We start from the raw sequence: 23,172 nt of genomic DNA on the forward strand, positions 1-23,172 counted from the left end.
TCTGCAGCCACAAGATTGAATACTGGAACGACTGTCCCAGAGGATTCACTCATGCAAACACTGAGGGGGGTTTTCTGTGTGTATCAAGAATGGTCCACCACCCAAAGGACATCCAACCAGCTTGATAACTGCAGAAAGCACTGGCGTGAACATTGTAGTCCATCCCCTGAAGAATTGAGGGCAAAAGGGGATGCAACTCAAAATTAGAAGTGTTCCTAATGTTTTGTACACTCTGTGTATGTCATTATTCAGATATACATTTGTCTCTTTAATTAAGCTATTTGATTAGACTGACTGCTTAGTTATTTAACACTGTCAATATGGCACCTTCAACACTTCTGTAATTGTATCAAAATGGATTATCATCCAATTGCCCCTTGACAGAGGAATGCAGACTGCTAAGAACAAGTGTCTCTAGGTATCTCATGGGTGCTGAAGTGCAACTGGGCACAAAGGTGTCACATCTCGTGACCTAGGGCCTAGTTTCTTTAGCACAGACAGGTACAATTACTGAGCTCTTTCAAAGCAGGAATGTAGTTATTGGAACAGTTCCTGGCGCATGTTTTCAACACTTTACAGCTTACAGTCATGGATAAGAGTGAACATGGTCAGTCAGGAATTTGAAGGTTAACATCAATCTGTCACCATGGGACAAACACCAAACGAGAAATCAGATTTCTATTGATCTCTTTTATTCCAATGACAAGACATGAACCACTGATCACTAGTCAGAGGACAAACTGACACTAGGTAACTACTTAGCATGCTCACAGCACTGGGCCATGACATCAAAACATAGAGGCGGAGTTACAATAGGTTCATTCACTTGCATGTCTTTTTAACTTTGGAAAATAAAAAGCAAATCAGCACAATATTTTTTTTTCTCACAGATTTGCTGAGGGAGACGAGGGTGGCTATGATCCTGTGCTTTAGCAGACACCTCCAGCAGCGTGTGTGCATTTACTCAATGTGTTTTCGTAGTATGTGTTGGTCTTATGTGTTTGCTGTGTGTAGTAAGCACGTATGGTGTATGCATGTTAGAATTTGGCAGACAGCAGAGCGTCTTTCTCCAGCAGCAGGTCTCCATATCTCTGTTGCAGCTCCTTCTCTCTCTCCTGCTGTCTCTCCACATCCTCCCTTAGAGCCTAGACAGAATGAGAAAATTAAGTCCATTAAGCAACTTCACATGCCTCCAGTTTGTGTCAGCTGCTGTGTGTGTGTACGTAACCTGATGTTTGTGTGATATGGCCAGGTGTGTGCGTGAATATGTGTACCTCTTGTCTGCGGGGTATAGCTGTGTCTTCTTGTTTCTTCAGCTCAGTGAAGGTGTGGAGCTCTGTAGCTGCCTGCTCAACCTGCTCCCACAGTTCACCATGCTGCTTCAGTAGGCCTACAGCACGGGACTGGTACCCTCCTAGTAACACCTACACACACACACACACACAATATAACTGCTCCCACAGATCACCATTATGCTTCAGTAGGTCTAGAGCACACACATGGTGCTGTTTAGAAACACCTTTAGACAAATACAGAAAGAGTATAGGTGTATATATATATATTCACCTTGAGACGGCGCTCCAGACGAGCAGCACGACGGGCCTCACATGTCATATGGCCTCGGTTTATCTAGGAATATACAGATTCACACATCATAGACACACACACACTTCATAATATAAGCCACCTATGAAATCAGCAGCTTCTAGTGTATAAAGAACATGATAGTGTGTGCATGGTCTCACCTCCAGCTTCTTCTCCAGGGAGTCTATTCTGTCCTTCTTGGAGGCCAGGTTGGCCCTGGTGTAGCGGCTCTGGGCAGAGAGGTACAGCACCTGGCCGTAACACTCCTCCCACACCTGGCTGTAAGCCTCCATGGACAGGTCCCCGTGACCCATACCTGCCCTCACCACCTCCATCTCCTGGCTCAGCAACTCACTGGCCTGGGGTGAGGGGAGAAGATACATTTGATCCTTTATGCATTTCAAGCAAATGTTCACATTGCGTGGATAGGGCTGTGGTGGTCATGACATTTTGTCAACCGGTTATTGTCAAGCAAATAGACAGTTTCACGGTAATTGACCATTAAAATAACAAACATGTTAGGCCTCCATGCATACAAACCACTGATGCACGCCTTTGGAATATCTACATTTAAAAAAAAGTTCATTTAATATACACCATCACAATAAATCCATTATTTATTAGGCATGTCTAAAGGAACATAAGAACATGTATTTCAGAAGAACCGAATACAAGTTGGCCTACTGTTTGTTATCTGGTTATCCCATAGGCTGTAGGCTTGTTCATTTAGCAGGCAAGATATAAGTCTCGTGCCATTATTTTATTTTAAGAATAATATAATTGAACTTTGAATTTAGTAAAATAGAAAGGATATTTTATCCCATTCCGGAGTGAGTGCGCATATGCCTTGCCTCAGGCTTCACACCCTGTTCTCTCATCAAGTGATCACATTTTCACCCATCAGGCTATTCTCTAACACTAAATGTCAAATTTGTTTCGATTTAGAAGGGCCCATTATCAAATGGGTAGGAACAAGGGCAGGGGAAAATACATGGCATCTGTATGCACTCGAATTGCCCGGCTATTCCGGTTTTATAACTGAGGAGGTGAGAAATAAATATACAGTGAGCTCCATAAGTATTGGGACAGTGACACATTTTTTGTTGTTTGGCTCTGTACACCAGCACTTTGGTTTTGAAATTATACAATGACTGAGGTTAACGTGCAAACGGTCAGCTTTAATTGGAGTGTATTTTCATCCATACCGGGTGAACCATTTAGAAATTACAGCATTTTTGTACGTAGTCCCTCCATTTTAGGGGACCAAAAGTATTGGGACAAATTAACGTCTATTAAAATAGCAAATAGTTATTATTTGGTCCCATATTCATAGCACGCAATGACTAGATCAAGCTTGTGACTCAACAAATTTGTTGAATGCATTTGCTGCTTGTTTTGGTTGTGTTTCAGATTATTTCGTGCCCAATAGAAATGGTAAATAACGTATTATGTAATTTGAGTCACTTTTATTGTAATTAAGAATAGAATGTTTCTAAACACTTCTACATTAATGTGGATGCTACCATGATGAGTGAGAAAGTTAGAGGCATAAATACCATACCGCCCAAAAAATGCTAACCTCCCCTGCTAGTGTAATGGAGAGAGTTTAGCATGTCTTGGGGGTACGATATTTGTGCATCTATCTTTCTCACTCATCATTATTATTCACGATTCATTAAGGACTACCCGTACTCATGGTAGCATCCACATTGTCGAAGTGTTTAGAGAAATATTCTATTCTTATTTACAATAAAAGTGACTCCAAAATGGCAATACATTATTTATGATTAATTGCTACAAAATAAAATAATCTGAAACTAAAACAGCAAATACATCCAAAACGTTTGTAGAGTCACAAGCTTGATGTAATCATTGCATGTTAGGAATATGGGACCAAATAATGAACGTTTCACCACTTTAACATACATAAGTTCATTTGTTTGAATACTTTTGGACCACGTACAAAAAGTGCTGTAATTTCTACACGTTTCACCCCATATGAATTTAAATTCACTCAAATTAAAGCTGACAGTGAACTTCAATCGCAGTAATTGTATCATTTTAAATCCAAAGTACTGGAGTACAGAGCCAAACCAAAAAATGTGTCACTGTCCCAATACTTTTGGAGCTCACTGTAGTAGCAGCTGGAACCCCCTCTTTCTAGTGGCAACGCCGCTTTCACACAGGATTGCAAGAACACTTATTTCACTTCACGCATCAACCACTGAGGAGCATGCAGCCTCTCGCTGCACGACAGGCGATATTCTGTCATGGGCTCTCCAACCGTGTTCCTGCAGCTACCCGGTGCTTAATTTGGGAAACCAAGTGAAATCTGTTCTGGAATATCGATAGCATTTTTAAAATTTAACTAGGCAAGTCAGTTAAGAACATGTTTTTATTTACGGCCTACCGGGGAACAGTGGGTTACTGTCTTGTTCAGGGGCAGAACAACAGATTTTTACTTTGTCAGCTCGGGGATTCGATCCAGCAGCCTTTCGGTTACTGGCCCAACGCTCTAACCACTAGGCTACCTGCTGCCTAGTAACATGTCTTCACAATGAAACATTTAATTAACCCATTGACATCTCCACGCACTCGAGAAAGGAATTAAGGAGAGAGATGGAAATGCACGGTGATGAGTCATTCTTTAGCCAAAGGTAAATGGGGTCAGCATTTTAACTATGAAAATTATGAAAAGACAAATTCACTATAATTGTAGGCAAACTCTGTAAGCCGCCCTTGCACAATCAATAAACCAACAGCATTGCCTATATGTTCTCTCCCATACTCAAAGATAGAACGTTTGGAGTGCAGTATAAAGTAAGCAATCCATCCAGTTTGCATAATAATACAGTCCACACTCAGACGATTAGAATTAGTTTAATTTGAGTATGGGCCAGTTTTAACAATTTTGTATCAAAAACACATCTTCAATCTGTGTTTTTAAAAAAAGAATTGTTGCATAATATGTGGTAGGCTCTGTTTTGTATAACCGCAAAAAATCAGTATTTTAACTGGGTTTTTGTTTTGGGCTCATATAAAATGGTCTTCAGAAAGTATTCACAACACTCGACTTCTGTTATAATCCAGACGGAATTTAAAACAGATTAAATGTATATTTGTCTCTGGCCTCCACACAATACCACAATTTCAAAGTGGAATTGTCTTTCAAAATGTTCACACGTGTATTAAAAATGAAAAGCTGAAATGTCTTGAGTCAATAAGTACTCAAACCCCTTTGTTAAGGCAAGCCTTAAATTCAGGAGTAAAAATGTGCTTAACAAGTCACATAATAAGTTACATGGACTGGTGCCTTAGTGGAAGAGTGGGGTAACATCTTACAGCAAGAACTGGCAAATCTTGTGTGCAAAGCTGTCAAGGCAAAGGGTGGCTACTTTGAAGGATCTCAAATATATTTTGATTTGTTAAAAACTTTTGGTTACTACATGATTTCATGAGTGTTATTTCATAGTTTTGATGTCTCCACTATTATTTGCTGCTGCTTGACAAAATAACGAATCGACCAGTTGACTAATTGAGGTTAACGCTACTACTACTTCTAAACACATACATTTTGTGTTGTAGATATATGTTGTGATGTGAAATGTAATCAAATGTTTTTAATTGTATATAACTGCCTTAATTTTTCTGGACCCCAGGAAGAGTCGGTGCTGACTTGGCAGCTGCTAATGGGGATCCATAATAAATACATATCTAAATCAGGATAGTCTTATTTTTAATGGGCTTTTTTTAAACTTATATTTTTTAACTTTGTATTTTAATCCCACTTTGTAACAATAGTCTGGAAAAAGTCAAGGTGCGAATATTTTCTGAAGGCACTGTATAGCTAAAAACGAATAAGTTCTACTTTCAATTTCTTAAATGCTTTGAATTAATCATCACATTAGAAAGCACTGTCCATTTTGTTGTTTGGCTTTGAAACATCCACAACTTTTCTTCAAATTGATCATCTAAATTGGTTTAGAATTCGTTAAAAAAAAAAATGTAGTAAAAATGTCTGTTTCTATTTTCATTGTTTTTCATGTGAAGCACATTCCATGTCTGAAAAGTGATGCATAAATAATGCTTGATTTGATACAGTGAGGTAAAAAAAAATGTAGCCTAAAGGTGAGTTTTAAAAGCATGATTCTCTTTTGATATGTGTTTGTGATTTTCAATTGCATTTGCATTGATGTCAGAGTGGTTAGTGGGACAATAGAGCCCTGAGTTTGAGGCCATTAGAACCTGATGATCATTAGTGAGTTGGGTACTACTAATGTCGGGAGTGCATAAGAGAAGATAACCGTGACTCAATGGTCACTTGGAATTTGACTGTGGTCACCGCAATAGCCCTATGCGTGGACAATGATGTTATTGTACTCTATCTAGACAGTGTCCACCTTTCCTATTCATTTTAGGATTGAGGCATACTAGAAAAGATGAAAACACAGCTGATGGAGACTAGGGGTGTGGAAACATTGCCATACTCGTAATCGTATCCATAAATTGACAGTTGATAGTCGGATCGGATATTACTCGTGATCGAAAAAAATGGAAGTGTTTTAATATTGTTAACTTAACAGCCTTATTAAAACATGTATTAAATAGTCCCCCCACCTCAATCCACACACACAATATCCCATAATGACAAATCAAAAATAGCTTTAGAAATTGTAGCTAATTTATTACAAATAAAAAAACGGAAATATTACATTTATTTATTTACATAAGTAAATAATTATTTACCCAAGTATTCAGACCCTTTACTCAGTACATTATTGAAGCACCTTTGGCAGCGATTACAGCCTGGAGTGTTTTGGGGTATGATGCTACAAGCTTGGCACGCCTGTATTTGGCGAGTTTCTACCATTCTTCTCTGCAGATCCTCTCAAGCTCTGTCAGGTTGGATGGGGAGCATCGCTGGGCAGCTATTTTCAGGTCTCTCCAGAGATGTTCGATCGGGTTCAAGTCCAAGTCTCATGGGTCACTCAAGGACATTGAGACTTGGTTTCAGACAAGAGAATCTTGTTTCTCATGGTCTGACAGTCCTTAAGGTGCCTTTTGGAAAACTCCAAGAGCTGTCAGAGTGACCATCAGGTTCTTGGTCACCTCCCTGACCAAGGCCCTTCTCCCCTGATTGGGCCGGGCAGTCAGCTCTATGAAGAGTCTAGGTGGTTCCAAACTTCTTCCATTTAAGAATGGAGGCCACTGTGTTCTTGGGGACCTGATGCAGACATTTTTTTGTACCCTAACCCACATCTGTGCTTCGACACAATCCCGTCTCGGAGCTCCACGGACAATTCCTTCGACCTCATGGCTTGGTTTTAGCTCTGACATGCACTGTCAACTGTGGGACCTTTATATAGACAGGTGTGTGCCTTTCCAAGTCATGTCCAATCAATTGAATTTACCACTGGTGGACTCCAATCAAGGATGATCAATGGAAACAGGATGCACCTGAGCTCAATTTCAAGTCTCATAAAAAAGGGTCTGAATACTTATGTAAATAAGGTTTGTATTTTTTTGTTCATACATTTACAAACATTTCTAAAAACCTGTTTTTGCGTTGTCATTATGGGGTATTGTGTGAGGGACCTTATTTTATTTAATCAATTTTAGAAAAAGGCTGTAATGAAGGGGATGGAGTCTGAATACTTGCCGAATGCACTGTAGATTTAGGCAAAATACCTCACTACACATTCTCACTGCAAAAAAGACTGCAGATTAGGAGATGGCTGCCCACTGCAAGTTTAGGACACACAAGCACACATTGGTTTAATCTTTTTCCCTACCCTTGCTCTGCATGTTAAATATTATGCACATTAATAGCAAACCTCCTCGCCATGTGATTTAGCAGGCATAAGCAATCTATGATCAGACCGAAAAATGATCAGACCGAAAACATGCAAGGAAAACTGATTAGGTAAAACTATGAAGCAAGTGGACGTGAAATACAGCTTCACTCTATCCAATCAGAGCAGCAGGATCAACTTACAGCCAACACTTCTCTTTACAGACAGACAGTTGAGTTATTTAGACTACATAGAACCTCGCACAAGACTGACTGACATGAGAAAAATGCGTGCCGGCGCCCGAAAATTACTTTCCCACCCCCAATAAATGATAATTACAAAAAAATACTCTGATAATAATAGTTTTTAGGAAATTGCCCATATCCGTTACGATACTTGTTTTGCAAGACTACTCAACACACCCCTAATGAAGACCATTGCGATTAAGAAAATAAAACGGTTGGGCAACACTGGCTAATAGGTGTGTCTGTGTCTTTGTTTTACCTGTGCCAAATCCTCATTGCTGATTGGCTGGTAGGGGTGTCTGTCCAGGTGGGCGATGTGTTCTGCGTTGTTGGAGGTGGAGGAAGGCCCTCGTTGTTTGCTGCGCTGTGGTTGGATAAACAAAGAATGTCAGTTCTGCGCCAAATGCAGCCCTGTGTGTGCACGTGTACACATACCTGTTGGTTGGCTGGTGGGTGGTGTAGACAGTCAAAGTGCAGCATGGTGATCATCTCCTTCTTGATCATCTCCTCAGCATGCTGCAGCTCTGACAGAGGATCTGTTCCCATTGGACGCAGGATGGACTCATTCACCTACACAATTTTGCATTAGTATTGTCGCTAATGTCAGGGCCGGGAAGGGGAGAAAGTGATGTACTGGAACTCGGTGTGTGTGAGATAGTGTGTCACTGTGTGTGTGCATACCTCTGATGGTCTGGGTAAAGTCCTCTGTACAGCAGTGTGCCTCAGCTTCAGCTCTTTCTCCCTCTCTGCGTCCCGAACAGCCTGCAACACACACACACAGACATAGGTAGGATAGTCTACAGTAGAGCTTTATGAGAAGTATGCATGCGTTACACCAATATACCTGTCTGCGTAGCTCTATCTCCGAGGCATCCTCTATGTATCCCGTCTCTGTCTCCATTTCCTCCAGTTGAGTCTCTGCATTTTCTGGTAGAACAATCTCAAAGTCATTCTTCGGGACTGGCAGCGACATCAGACCCAGCTTCAGCTGCTCCCTCGACTCTCGTTGCTACACACACACACACACTAAACAGTTACACACACAAACACATAAAAACTCATACAAAACAGTAGCCAACTCAAAAGTCGTTTTTGTTACCAGATGTTTAGCGTAGGCAGGATCCGCTAGTTGTTCCTCAGTATTGATGTTGAGTTTGTCTCGTAGAGGGGTGCGTCCCGGGGTTACTCCAGGGGTAACAGTACCGGGTCCTTTAGGGGTTAAACCTCCCTGGGGGGTCATACTGCCCTCTGACCCTGGACCGGGGGTCCTACAACAAAAACAGTGTGTGTCAATAGCATGTCGGGGTGTGTGCGTGTGTGTGTGTGTGGATGGCTCGCGTGTGTACCTGAAAGGTGTGGTCAGTACAGTATTAGGTGTCTGTACTGCCTGTCTTTGGGGTGTGACTCCTGAGAAGTCACTCTGGTGAAGAGGAGTGTTCAGACCTCCTTTCAGAGGAGTGTCTACGTTAGTCAGAGCCATAAGGTTCTGGGCCTCCTAGAGAAAGAGAGAGAGATATACAGGTAACTACCAAAATAAAGGAAACACTTGAATAAATGAGGGATACAAACTATTGAAAGCAGGTCATTCCACACAATTGTGGTTCCTTAAGAAATTAACATTCCCTCATGCTTCGAGTCATGTATAAAAATGAACAGCTGGCCATTATTTTGGCTACAATGGCTAGAAGAGATCTGAGTGAGAGAGGGACTCAAAGGAGCATAGGGAGTTTAAAGGGTGTGTGTCTCAGTCACCAGATCTCAACTCAATTAAACACTTATGGGAGATTCTGAAGTGGCGCCTGAGACAGCATTTTCCACCACCATCAACAAAACACCAAATTATGGAATTTCTCGTGGAAGAATGGTGTCGCATCCCTCCAATGCGGCTATTCCCAAGCTGGGGTACGCGTACCCCCAGGGGTGCACGCAATGCCGTCGGGGGTACGCCAAATATAAATGTGATTCACATTTTCAAACAGTCCATTTAGATTTTCCAAAGGGGCTATACATTTGGGTGATGATTTGTTTCGCCTGAGTAGCCTCGTTTCACTTGCAATTTTTTTTAATGAAACCATCTAGTGTTCAGCGAAATAACAACAAAGTCAAATACAGGTAGCCTAGTCAAATAATGAACATGCAATCACATTAACCGTTACTCTCTTGCAGGAATTCCACTAATGGTCGGTATGTAGCCAAACGTAGCTGCTGCTCATTCTGTTTGCTCGAAAACGATGCCAATTTGAAAAATAAGCCACAGGAGTTTGAGCGAGAATGAAGACGACTTGAGTAGTAAAGACATGTATAAAAGCAACAGATACCATTAATAAAAAAGGGCTAAAAGCGTCTTTTATGGTGAGCTACCGAGTGGCTAGGACAGGCAGGCCCCATACTATTGTGGAGGACTTCCTTCTTCCTGCTACCGCAGATATGGCTGGGACAACGCTGGGGAAAAAGGCCAAAAAAAACTATACAGACAGTGCCTTCATCAAACACTGTTTCACAACGCATCAGTGACATGGCAGGAGATGTTTTGAAACAATTACTGCTTCGCATACAAGCCAGTGAATTTTATGTGTTACAGCTGGATGAGTCAACAGATGTGGCGGGTCTGGCACAGCTCCTGGTATATGTCTGTTACGTTTATGGGGGGTCAATTAAGGAAGACATCTTCTGCAAACCAGGATAACAGGAGAGGATAAGTACTGGACAGCTTTGTGACATCAAATGGACGTGGTATCTGTACTGATGGCGCAAAAGCCATGACAGGGAGAGGGGTAACGCGTGTGCAAGTAATTGCCACTTGGGTACACTGCAGCATCCACGAGAGGCTCTTGCTGCCAAGGGAATGCCTGACAGCTTGAAAGACATTTTGGACAATAACAAAGTTAACCATTTTCACTGTAAAGCAAGGCCCCTGAACTCTCGTGTATTTTCTGCATTATGCAATGATATGGGCGGCGACCATGTAACGCTTTTACAACATACAGAAGTTCGCTGGTTATCAAGGGGGAAAGTACTGACACGTTCTTTTAAATTGAGAGACGAGCATAAAGTTCTTTACTGACCATCATTTTCACTTGTCTGACCGCTTTCATGATGATGAGATTCTCACACGACTGGCCTATCTGGGTGATGCTTTTTCTCGCCTAAATTATCTGAATCTAGGATTACAGGGACTCTCCGCAACTATATTCAATGTGCTGGACAAAATTGAGGCTACGATTAAGAAGTTGGAGCTCTTCTCGGTCTGCATTACCAAGAACAACACACAGGTCTTTCATCACGATATGATTTTTTGTGTGCAAACGAACAAGTCTACAGACAAAGTCAAACGTGATACAGCGAAGCACTCGAGTCATCTGGGTGCACAATTACGCAGGTGCTTTCCTGAAATGGATGACACAAACTGGATTCATTATCCCCTTCATGCCCTGCCTCCAGGCCACTTACCGATATCTGAACAAGAGAGCCTCATCGAAATTGCAACAAGCGGTTCTGTGAAAACGTAATTTAAATCAGAAGCCACTGCCAGATTTCTGGATGGGCTGCGCTCAGAGTATCCTGCCTTGGCAAATCGCGCTGTTAAGACACTGATGCCCTTTGCAACCACATACCTATGTGAGAGTGGATTCTCGGCCCTCACTAGCATGAAAACGAAATACAAGCACAGACTGTGTATGGAAAATCATTTAAGACAGACTCCAATACAACCCAACAATGCAGAGTTAAGTGCATCCTTTCAAGCACACCCTTCTCATTAACCTGTGATGAGTTATTCACAATTTTCACTGAACAAATGTATTTTTTATTTAACTAGGCAAGTCAGTTAAGAACAAATTATTATTTACAATGACGGCCTACCCCGGCCAAACCTGGACGACGCTGGGCCAATTGTGCGCCGCCCTATGGGACTCCCAATCACAGCCGGATGCGATTCATCCTGGATTCGAACCAGGGACTGTAATGATGCCTCTTGCACTGAGATGCAGTGCCTTAGACCGCTGCGCCACTCGGGAGCCCATACAAATAAGGTTTTATATGTAAGATTGCTAAATAAAGAACTAAATTATTGCTTCCAATTATTTGTGCCCTAGTCCTATAAGAGCCCGTTGTCACTTCCCACGAGCCGGGTTGTGACAAAAACTCACTCATGCTTATGTGTAATAAATGTATCGTATAGTGCGTGTGGCAGGCTTAGAGTGAGCTGACCCTGGTGCTAGAAGGGGTACACAGCCGGAGGTTGAATGTCTAAAGGGGTACGGGACTATAAAAAGTTTGGGAACCACTGCTCCAATAGATTTCCAGACATTTGTAGAATCTATGCCTAGGCGCATTGAAGCTGTTCTGGCAGCTCGTGGTGGACGAACCCCCGATTAAGACATGTTGGGCGTTTGTTGGGTGTTCCTTTATTTTGGCAGTTACCTGTATGATGTCAGAGATATTGTGTTGGCATTCATTTGATGTCATGACTCACATTGTATGGTGAACAGCTTGCTTCATGTTATATCCCGAGAGACAGAAAAAGGGAGAGGGAATGTATGTACCTGTAGTATCTTGTCCTGTGCAGCAGGGGTCTTGGGGGTGCGTAGCCCAGTTGCCATAGCGCTGTTGGTGAGGCTGTATTCTGATAGGAGGGCTGAGGAGGCGGAGTTAGTGATCCCAGACTCCTCTGCGGTCTGACGAGCCACTTCACTGGCCTGACCCAGCTTCACCACCTCCTCCAGCTCCGCATCAGAGATCTACACACACACACACACACACACAGTGTCAGAAAGACACAAGTGTCAAGACACACACAACATCAGACACAGTCAAACTTCACTGGCCTGACCTAACTCCACCACTTCTTCTAGCTATTCATCAGAGATGAACACACACAGCAGTGTTACCTGCGGTGCAGGCAGCACCAGTTTGCTGCGTTTCTTGGTGAACTCTGCTACTCCGCTGGTCTGCAGGATGGCTGATGGAAGATCACTCTCCTTCTTCTTCTTGATCTTCTGTCTATCCCTCTTCCTCTCCTTCTCTTCCTTTTCACTGAGGACACAAATAATGTCAGACACACACAGGTCTCTCCTCTTCACATTCAAATGAAAAACATATAACCTATACACAGCTCAACCCACATGTAGCGTGACATGCTGACTACACCGGGCACACACGTGCATCTGCATTTTGATTTTGTCCATCCCCAACAGACGTGATCAGGACAAGCATGTTGAAATATCAAAATGAACTCTGAACCAATTATATTAATTTGGGGACAGGTGGAAACACATGAAACATTAATGGACATTTAGCTAGCTAGTTTGCTGTTGCTAGCTAATTTGTCCTGGGATATAAACATTGGGTTGTAATGTCACCTGAAATGCACAAGATGCTTTTTTTTCTTGGATCTTTGTAGAATTTTGACCCATATTTACTCCAACAATTAATCCACAGACAAAGGGGTAAACCAGGTTAGTTTCTATTAATCTCTTCTCCTTCTTCAGTCTTCTTCAGACTTTATATGGCAGTTGGCAACCAACTTTAAAGGTGCATTACCACCACCAACTGGACTGGAGTGTGGACATCACATGCTCCTAAAAACCAATGAGGAGATGAGAAAGGCGGGAATTGCAGCATGTGAAGCGTAAAAAGCCGGGCGCTGAAATAGGTAGATGCACCTAACGCGAGCGGTGTAGACAGCATGTTAGCCCAGAAGAGTTAGTGTGTTTGTGTGACTGACTTGCGTAGCTCTCCATCCAGGTGTTGTTGTCGCAGGCGTTTGAAGTTTGGTTCCAGACCTTCGTAGAGCTCCATGCTGGTGTCATAGAAACCCTGGAATCATACTGAGCATTTAGCACCCAAATAATACATCAATGTGTGTGAGATGTCTGCGTGAGTGTGGTGTGTTACCTGAGAAGGCTTCTTCTCAAAAGGGATCTCAGCATTGTAGTCCACTCCTCTCTTCTTCTTCCTCTTCTTCTGGGCATTGATGCCTGCGGCCCGCAACTCCCTGCGCTTCTGTAGAGCAGCCAGACGTCTGGGAGGGGGAAAGAGGGCGTGCGTGTTTGTCAGGGCTGTATATTTATTTTCTTTATTTGGCGCTAGCACAGAGCAAATTATGAAATGTCTGTCTGAAGGTTGTGCTGAACGTTATGCAGCAAGTGCCACAGCATAACAGTTTGCCACAATCACAAATAGTGCATTTGTTGTATTCACAACCCAGCTCTATTGAAACACAGACGTGTGCAAAAGATGTACCTGGCCTCCTCCAGCTGTTTCTCTCTGGCTTTCCTCTTAGCTTTCTTCCCCTGAGTGTTGGCCAGACGAGCTCTGGCCTCAGAAAGCATCTCCAGCTCATCTACACACAGAGTCAGGTACGGCTGGTTTAGTCTCATTTATTTATTTTTACCATACAAAATGACAGCACAACAATGACCAGAGGATAAGTTGCACTGTGTACCTTCATCCATGTCCACAGGGTCAGGCCTAGCGGGCTTGGTTTCAGGGTTGGGGTCGATCTCACCAGGTTTCAGTTTCCTTGGATCGTCAGCTGTATCCTCCTCATTGTCCCTCTGGGCCGCTTTGTCTCTATATACACATCAAGAAAGAGCATAAGATCACTCCAATAAGTCTTCTCTGAACAAAAAGACAAAGTGTGTGCGCGTCTTACAGCAGGAACTCGTAGTGCTCCAGACACTGGGCAGCGGTGCGTCCTATGATAGGAGCAATGGTCCTCCACTGGGTCGGCATCAGCTTGGCCAGATGGAGTAGTTTCTCCTCTTCCTCTCTGGACCACTCAGTTTTCTTAATGCTTGGATCCAACCACTCATACCTACACACAAACAACAGATTAAACACACACACAGACCACTTTTCACACTCACACACACACACACAGACAGACAGAAACCACTGAGTCTTCTTTGGTGTTGGGGCTCAGCTTCTAATGCCACACACACACACATACTGACCAGCGGGCCTTGCACTGTTTGGCAGACTTGCGGTGCAGCAGGGAGGCAATACGAGACCACTGATTCTTCCCATATTTCATCACCGCTGCCTTCAGGATCTCATCCTGGGAGAAAGAGGGGGAGGGGCATTGTTTTATTGATTAATTAATTGTTTAATGATCCCAGAGGGAAATTCACCTTCAGCTGCAGACAAACAATTTCAAAAGATAGACAGCATAGACAGTGTTACAGGGATACTTTGGGATTTTGGTAATGAGGCCCTTTATCTACTTCCCCAGAGTCAGATGAACTTGTGGATGCTAATGCTTTCGTGAGCCGATGCCGGGAAGACTATGGGTAGATATATTTCCAGTAATTGCACTAAAGCTATTGCACGCAGGTACATAAAAATGGTATCCACAAGTTCATCTGACTCTGGGGAAGTAGAGAAAGGGCCTACTAGCCAGTGTCAACTAGCTAAATTGAAGTTCATCTAGCAAGCTACTTTTAGCAACACTAGTATATTTACACACTAGCGTGGCTCATTAATGGGTTGCAAAAAACTGAATGGTCCACGGGAAGCCAGAAGTTAAATGACATAGTCCTGTGTAAATGTGGGCTATTCTTTGCGTGGTGAAATCTGTAGTTTTTGTTATAACTTAATTTTCTGTGTAGTCGTAACTCCAGTTCGTCCACACTAGTTGCCGCTCAACTCCATTGTAAATCGTTGAGTTTAGTCGGCTAGCCCCGGAGGCAGCTCACCAGCAGTCACTGACACAGCCACAAAGTCATAAAATCTGATTTTAAACCTAAACACAATGCTAACCTTAATCTTAAATGAATACCATAAAGCAAAAATATATATATAATAATTATTTGATTTTTACGATAGCCAATTTTGACTTTGCAGCTGGCCCAACCAGCAAAACTCGCTCAGTTATGCCTCCATGGTAAGACTAATGACAATAAAGGTCAACCTGCTGCTCGTGGTGAACGACGACAGGATTTTAGGAGTTGACTCAGACTCCTGTGGTGTGAGTCGAAGTAGTCGACTCTTACTCGAGTCGCAAAATAAACAAACTGTTGCGCACACACAACCTAATTATTGGAGATTGGAGTCCTACTAGGAACTAGGAAGACTAATATTGCATTCGAGGGAGGATTGGCAAGAACATGATGCTGCCCATTTGCTTAGCAACTTATAAAAGGCCTATTCGGTTTGAATATATAAGATGATGTTCAGGAACTAGAATATTTGAGTGATGTTTCTGCTCTGTGTAGCCTTAACAGATCCCATGGGATGATGTGGCACACTATGCCAAAAAGCCTACTCTTTGCCATGTTATATAGCCTAGCCCTGATTGGACGGGACTAGTATTACTAGAGACGTTGGTTATCTAAATATTATGCAAGCGTGTGTTAGTACAAGTCTCAAAGGATTTGTTTTTCCAAACAGCCCCCTGTATAATTATAATTATTTTAAACTTCCCTCAATTGGCTTATGACGGAAGCCTGGGCCTCATTTATTAATCATGCGTAGGCACAACTCTGTGCGTAAACCACGCGTAGGGTCATTTCCATACAAAGTGTGAGATATATCAAAATGAACATACGCTTGTGTGTGAAAACATGTTGAAAATGTGTAAAATTGTGAATGTAATAATCAAGACATTATTTGATTTCATTGTATTTCCATTGTGAATTCATGAAACATTTTGACAGGCATATAATTTGACCACATCAGTGCATTCGTTATGACAATAATCCATATAAAGTACAGTCATTTTTTATTTTAGAGGCATGTGTGAAAGTGAAACCGTTGTTGAAATACTATAAAAGATATAATGGGAAATCGAATGAGAGCCGGATGTTGCTCTGTTTAAAGAGTTAGCACACGCTGCATTTCACAGAGCGTGTTTTTAGAGACTTGTGGGTCTTTTTCTACAGAAAGTACAGATTGGTTTTGGGAAAAGATATGATGAGCCAATGTTAACGATTTAAAACCTCCTTTAAAAAAAGCCAACATGCCATTCCGGTGCACATCCAAGTGCTCTCCAGCGTCTGTTTTTTGACAATGGGCACTTTCAACGGGAGCTTGCCGATAGGCATCGCATAGCCCTTGACGAGCCAATGTTTTGGATGCAATCAACAAAACGAACAGTAACGCATACAATTTCCATACACCATCGCACAACAGATTGACGTCAAGAGGGGTTTCTTTGCCATGATGCCATCAATGGGTTCCCAAATACAAAAGACCCAATAGACGGCAAAACTATTTCAACTATGTGAACAGAAAAGGATTCCACTCTCTATGTGCAGGTGATAAGTTATGTGATGTGCAAAAGACACTGCTGAACGTGGTGGCCAGGTAGAACTCTAGACTCGTTCATTTTTCAGAACAGCAATGTTGGCCTATATGCCTACAGGGGGGAGCAGGATGGATGGCTTATTGGTGAGTGTTGCTTACTCATTTGAAGTAGGCTATATTTGTCATTGCTAAAGCAACTTGTATTGTCCTAAATGGTCCTCTCTTTGTAGCTTTGTTTTTATTTTTACTGGTCAAGCCACAACTAAGCGAGCCAAATAAATCTCTGACACTAGCACCCCTATTTCAGTCATTTGTCGCATCTTTTTTGGTTGCTCCCTTGTATTTCATGGTGTGGCGTTGAATATTCTCCACGGGTTTTAAAGGTATGATTTTGAGCATATATGTTTAATCAGGGGCATTTGGAAATGCTAACAGCCAAGGTCATGCACGAGCACTGCGAACAATTAGTATTTATCAATGGTTATTTTTATTTTTATTTAACTAGGCAAGTCAGTTAAGAGCAAGGTCTTATTTACAATGACGGCCTACCCCTAACCCGTACGACGGTGGGCCAATTGTGCGCCGCCCTATTGGACTCCCAATCACGGATGGATGTGATACAGCCTGGAATCGAACCAGGGTCTGTAGTGACGCCTCTAGCACTGAGACGCAGTGCCTTAGACCGCTGTGCCACTCAGGAGCCTACTGGTAGGATTGTTTGATAAATTACACTTTCTATGCGTAGGACCATTCTAAATCCTGTTCGTAAGTAGTATTTTAGAAGTTCCTACACAATATTTATTTGACCTTTATTTGACTAGGCAAGTCAGTAAAGAACAAATTCTTATTTATAATGACAGCCTACAACATGTTAATTTAATGCATTACAGTTTTTTCTGAATGCTTTAACACCAACTGATTCTTCTGTCTCTGAAACCATTAACACTTGTAGCCAATGCATTTCCCAAGTGTGCCAAACTAAATGCACGTTCTCTGCTTTACACCCAGTCTGTAATTTAGTAACACTTTCAGCAAAACTGTAAACTCTTGTCTCTACATTGCTACACTATTTCACCAATTGCCTTTCCACATTGACACATGTGAAAACACTTTTGGTTAATGAGTTGACTTACAAATCAGAGCTTGAGCACTATAAATAGGCCACAGGTAAACATTTGGTTTACACAACAATGGAGGCCAATATTGGACAGAGAGTAAAAGGGGAGGACGAGAAGGAGGCGGTGAAGAGGGAGAGGACGAGGAGTCAGGAACACAATAACTGCTGAAATCAGAGCGAGTGTTTTTGACAATGTTGTCAACCATGGGATGAGCATGAGGGACGCTGGGCAAAGGGTTCAACCAAATCTGAGCCACTATACTGTTGCAGGTATCATCCGGATATTTCCAAATGAGAGCGGTAAGTAACTGCAAGTGTTGTCTTACTGGTACAGTAATATGTAAGATACTTTCATAACGAGAAGGATCTATCACTAAAACCATTCAAATGTTTTTACAGATCTGCAAGAAAACCAGTATCTGGAGGAAGAGGTCGACTTTTCACCTCCTAGGCTAATACAACAACGCACACATTATCACATTTCTGTATACCCTCCACAACAGACGAATCCCTAGTCACCAGGGGCCAGAGCAGCCCAGGTACATTATCATCTGGGACACTGTTAGTTTCCACTGGGCTGCTGTGGTCCGCAATTGGTTCACAGGTCACCCACTTTTCATCACACACGTTCTTGAATCATATTGAATAGTTATTCTCTGCATGGTGTGGAAGGTGTCTGATCGCCAGCCCCACCAACACATACCCGTTCTACAGGCAATGGAGGCGGCTTGTGGAGACATCGATCAGAGGTCATGCCAGGCCTGGATACGGCACTCCAGGCGATACTTTCCACGCTGCCTTGCTCAAGACAACATCGCACGTGATGACCCACAAAGATGGTTGCCTATTTTTTTTATAGCACAAATGTTTTTGTTTTCTTCTACTGCGCTTGTCGTTTGAGGAGTGTTAGAACATTGAGATTTATTTAGACTTTTTCCCCTTATACGTATTTGATAGTATGTTATGTTCGGAATACACAGCCATGCTTACACATTTGGTGTGTATGTGTGTTTACTACATGTATGACAAAACTTTATTGCAAGCTGCTATGCTCTGTACACAGAAAAAGCTACAAGTGTTTTTCATTTATACTACCAAGTGCATAATTGGTGCTTCGTTTGCTTATTCAAATTATGGTTTGTGTGTACTGTATTGATGCAAAAATACATTTTTTTAAGAGTTTTGCAATAATTTTTTGCTTTTGCAAGAGATGTATAATGTTTTGCTGGTTTGGTGTACGGTTCTGTGGTTAGTGTGTAGAGTTTTGCAAAAATAGCCTATAGTTTCAAAGATAGTGCCTAAGCAATCAGAAAAAATAATAATAAATGAGGCCCCTGGAGTGAAGGTTTTTATTCTAGGCGTTTAGATATTTCAACGTCAACTCTATAGATGTCCCCATAATATTTAAATTGGGGAAGTGTGATCATAATCATTATTTTAGCGCTCAATGGTAGACATGCTTACTGATCAAAATGCCCACCATCCTGCTGATTTGAGCTGCTGAACCATATTTGCAACACTTTAACTCAGTGGATAATTGGTGATCTATTGACTAGGACGGGGTTCCTCAACTGTCTGCCCATGGGCGAATATATTTACTTGGCCCCCCATGTTTTGAGCTAAAACAAAAAGTTGTTGGGGGGTGGATATAAAACATAAAAAGACTAAAAACAGTAGCAAATCAGCTCCAAGTGATTTTCACTAAGGAAATCTGTTCAAAAGTATCCCCACGCATAATAGAGATATGTGATATACACATGTATGCAAGATTTGAAATTATTACGTTTTACTCAAATATTATGTTTGGGCTTCCTGCGTTAAATTATTTGTAATTATGCTCCAGCCCCCTGACCATCCGCCCAAGAAAAAAAAACACCTTGTGGCTTAAAGAACAATAACAGCCAGAGTTTCATTAAATAAGCTATAGGCACCATACTTTATATTGCACATTTACTGCCTAATTAAAATGATGCATTTGGTGATGTTTAATATCAATAAATATTTTTTATATTCGTTTTATGTAACTAGGCAAGTCAGTTAAGAACAAATTCTTATTTACAATGAGACTACACCAGCCAAACCCGGACGACGCTGGGCCAATTTGCGCCGCCCTATGGGACGGTTGTGATACAGCCTGGAATCGAACCAGGGTGTCTGTAGAGATGCCTCAAGTACTGGGATGCAGTGCCTTAGATCGTTGCGCCAAATTAACTGGATCATTGATTGGCTAATCTATACTTGAATATACTTTTGGTGAGTCAAAACATTGCGAGATACAGTTTACCAAGATATAGCTTACGCACACTGTTTCAACCGTCTACCCCTAATTTCCCTCCCTCGTGGGCGCATGCTCTCTCTCTCTTTGTTAGGAAAGATGCTAGTGTGTGTTCAACTTTCGGTATGTTGCGTGTAGAATAGCCTACTCATTTATATCCCCTACTTTAGTGACTTGCGAGAAACGTCAAGCCAAGCTATTGCGAAATACAGCTTTTGATGACCAATGCACGGTTCTGACCGTCTGCCTGGTGACCGACCTGCCTGCCTACGCCTCACCCCTATCCAGCTCGCTCTTTTTTTGCTATGTAAAATGTAAGAGTTTGTTCTCGGAAGTAGATTGCGGCAAAATACTCAGTCTCCAATGTTGTAAAAATACTGAATCCTATGTGTTGATTCCTAGCGGGACGGAATCTTCACACAAATAAATGGGAGTCGATTGGGAATCGATTATTTAGTTAAATCTTCATCAACCGTCCGGACCACCAGCAACATTTTATTTCACTTCTGGCACCGCGGACTCAAGTTTTTTTGCAACCATATTACGAGCAACGCTTATGTGTAAATAACATTAAATACACCAGCTATAAACAGCTAACGTTACTAGCTAGCTACCTTAAACTAGTTAATGCTGTTAACTAGCTAGTTGACTAGCCAACTAACGTGATCCAGTGAATTACACGATGTTGAGTAGCTAAATCAATAAATTGACATGGTAGCTAGTTAACCTGGCGTAAGAGTTGACTTAGTTACCAATCTAAAGCTATTTGAATATTAGTTGGAAACTAGCTAGCAGCACACCGTAGCGTTAGCCATGCCAACTTACCTCGGTGTTTCGCCATACACCCCCCTTGATCATTATACGCGGCATCTTGGCTGTTGTGTGTTGCTACCCTTCAGGTAGTAATTATAAAGAAACAACTAAGATCCCCCAAAATAAAACAATACGAAGAGTTGGACAATTTTTTTTACTACGATACACGAACGCGTTATGTTTTCAACATGGACAGAAATGCAATATGGCGGACACCGGAAGTGCGCAAAGTATTGGGGCTCCATAGAAATATAATTAATAGCTAGATTGTTCCTGCATAGAGTCACATATATAGATATATATATTTTATTCAGGACCTCTACTGCTGATTTTCGACACTCATTCCTTTCACTTATGTTAAACTAGGGCAACCTGTAATCAGCGGTAGACATAACATAGTAAAGGTACATCGGTGATCCTTTTAGTGTGATAAGTTACGTTTCGTATGATGTATTAATTTGTAGCTGTCCATCATCCATTTAGTATATCATGTTACGAATTACTATATGTATGATGTTACAAATTGCAATTTGTACAATATATTACGAATTCCAATTTGTTGTGGCTAACGTTAACTAGGTGGCTAACGTTAGCTAGGTTTGGGGTTATGGCCCGCAACCTCATTTTAATATAAACATTTCTTCCTGACCCCACAATGTAAAAAAAGTTATGTAATCAACAGCCAATGTTTACTTTTTTCATTTGGGCCATGATAATCTATTACAAATCAGTCTGACACAGTGGCGGTTCTGCAGAGGAGGAAGGAAAAAAACATCCTCCTCAGTGAATTTCATTTAAAAAAAATATTGAAACGTTAAAAAAGAGATTAGATAAAACTCTACTAAATATATTCACGTCACCAAATCATTTATTACAACACAATGAAGGTCTACAGTAGCCTCAACAGCATTGTCGGGTAGCACCATGGTGTAGCCGGAAGAGAGCTAGTTTCCGTCCTCCACTTGGGTACATTTACTTCAATACAAAACCTAGGAGGCTCATAGTTCTCACCCCCTTCTGTAGACTTACACAGTAATTATGACTTGCAGAGCACATAGATGCAAAAAGGAATTAGACAACAAGCAAAATGATCATGCTGTTTGTATGTGGATGCTATGAAAGTGAACTGTGTTTGTTTGTAATCAGCACTGTATTCATTCTGCCAATTCCGTTGAAAAACGTTTCTTAAAGGAAAGCAAACAGAATGAAACAGGGATAAACATACCTGAATGTGTCCAATAGAAACTCTCAATTGCAACTGTTGGACTAATGAGTTCACCCTTTTCATGTACAGAATACAATCTAAAATTCAATATGTTTCCATTGCATTTTCAACAGTTTTGTCACAAAAAACTGTTGCGTTAAATAGCAAATGCGCCTACTCTGGTCTTGGCACCGTGAGTTCCAGCCAACAGCTCTCAGATACACTGCGGGTAGGCTACGCAGGTAGGCTAGTCTATGATGAGATTATTATGGATAAGAGGAAGAATATTTGTATTTTTCAAACGGCAGTCAAGCATTGATCATCATGTCACTAAAATCAGACCCTCGATATTTATTGGAAAGGAGCATCAAGATCACTGTTTACTTTCACCATCCTGTGAAGTTCAATCTGTAGTCAAATAAACTGCATGTTTTCCAAGTTGTAGTGGAAGGACCCCAGTCATTACATGACTCCAAGTTTACTTTGATATTTGTATTTATTTTTATTTCACCTTTATTTAACTAGGTAGGCCAGTTGAGAACATGTTCTCATTTACAACTGCTACCTGACCAAGATAAAGCAAAGCAGTGCAACAAAAACAACAACACAGAGTTACACATGGGATAAACAAACATACAGTCAATAACACAATAGAATAAAAAAAAACACAATATGAAAATCTATATACAGTGTGTGTAAATGTAGTAAGATTAGGGAGGTAAGAAAATAAATAGGCCATAGTGGCGAAATAATTACAATTTAGCATTAACACTGGAGTGACAGATGTGCAGATGATGATATGCAAGTAGAGATACTGGGGTGCAAAAACAGCAAAAATAAATAACAATTTGGGGAATGAGGTAGTTGGGTGAGCTATTTACAGATGGGCAGTGTAC

The 23,172-nt window shown here is 41.5% G+C and overlaps 1 protein-coding gene across 1 annotated transcript; it reads right to left on the bottom strand.

The window, feature by feature from the left end:
* Window positions 1-675: 675 nt before the first annotated feature.
* On the bottom strand, window positions 676-21,436 carry cdc5l (cell division cycle 5 like). Its single transcript, XM_021574172.3, has 19 exons — window positions 21,085-21,436; window positions 14,578-14,681; window positions 14,277-14,438; window positions 14,067-14,194; window positions 13,865-13,964; window positions 13,517-13,643; window positions 13,347-13,438; window positions 12,511-12,655; window positions 12,166-12,360; window positions 8,968-9,116; window positions 8,721-8,889; window positions 8,466-8,630; window positions 8,303-8,383; window positions 8,057-8,191; window positions 7,881-7,985; window positions 1,746-1,943; window positions 1,567-1,629; window positions 1,275-1,424; window positions 676-1,145 (listed from the first exon to the last, which is right to left on the bottom strand). Exons 1-19 carry the CDS (start codon window positions 21,127-21,129, stop codon window positions 1,038-1,040), a joined length of 2,421 nt encoding a protein of 806 aa, XP_021429847.1. The 5' UTR covers window positions 21,130-21,436; the 3' UTR covers window positions 676-1,037.
* Window positions 21,437-23,172: the final 1,736 nt, after the last annotated feature.

The sequence above is a fragment of the Oncorhynchus mykiss genome, chromosome 19 (assembly GCF_057628025.1).
Source record: "Oncorhynchus mykiss isolate SJ-2025 chromosome 19, ASM5762802v1, whole genome shotgun sequence".
NCBI lineage: Eukaryota > Metazoa > Chordata > Actinopteri > Salmoniformes > Salmonidae > Oncorhynchus > Oncorhynchus mykiss.

Bases quoted from the DNA above. Each gene is read 5' to 3' on its own strand.
- cdc5l (XM_021574172.3), bottom strand. From the start codon at position 21,129: ATGCCGCGTATAATGATCAAGGGGGGTGTATGGCGAAACACCGAG. The intron at 14,439-14,577 runs GTCAGTATGTGT...GTTTGTGTGTAG, and splicing joins AAACAGTGCAAGGCCCGCTG to GTATGAGTGGTTGGATCCAA. The intron at 14,195-14,276 runs GTAAGACGCGCA...ATGTGTATATAG, and splicing joins GAGCACTACGAGTTCCTGCT to AGACAAAGCGGCCCAGAGGG.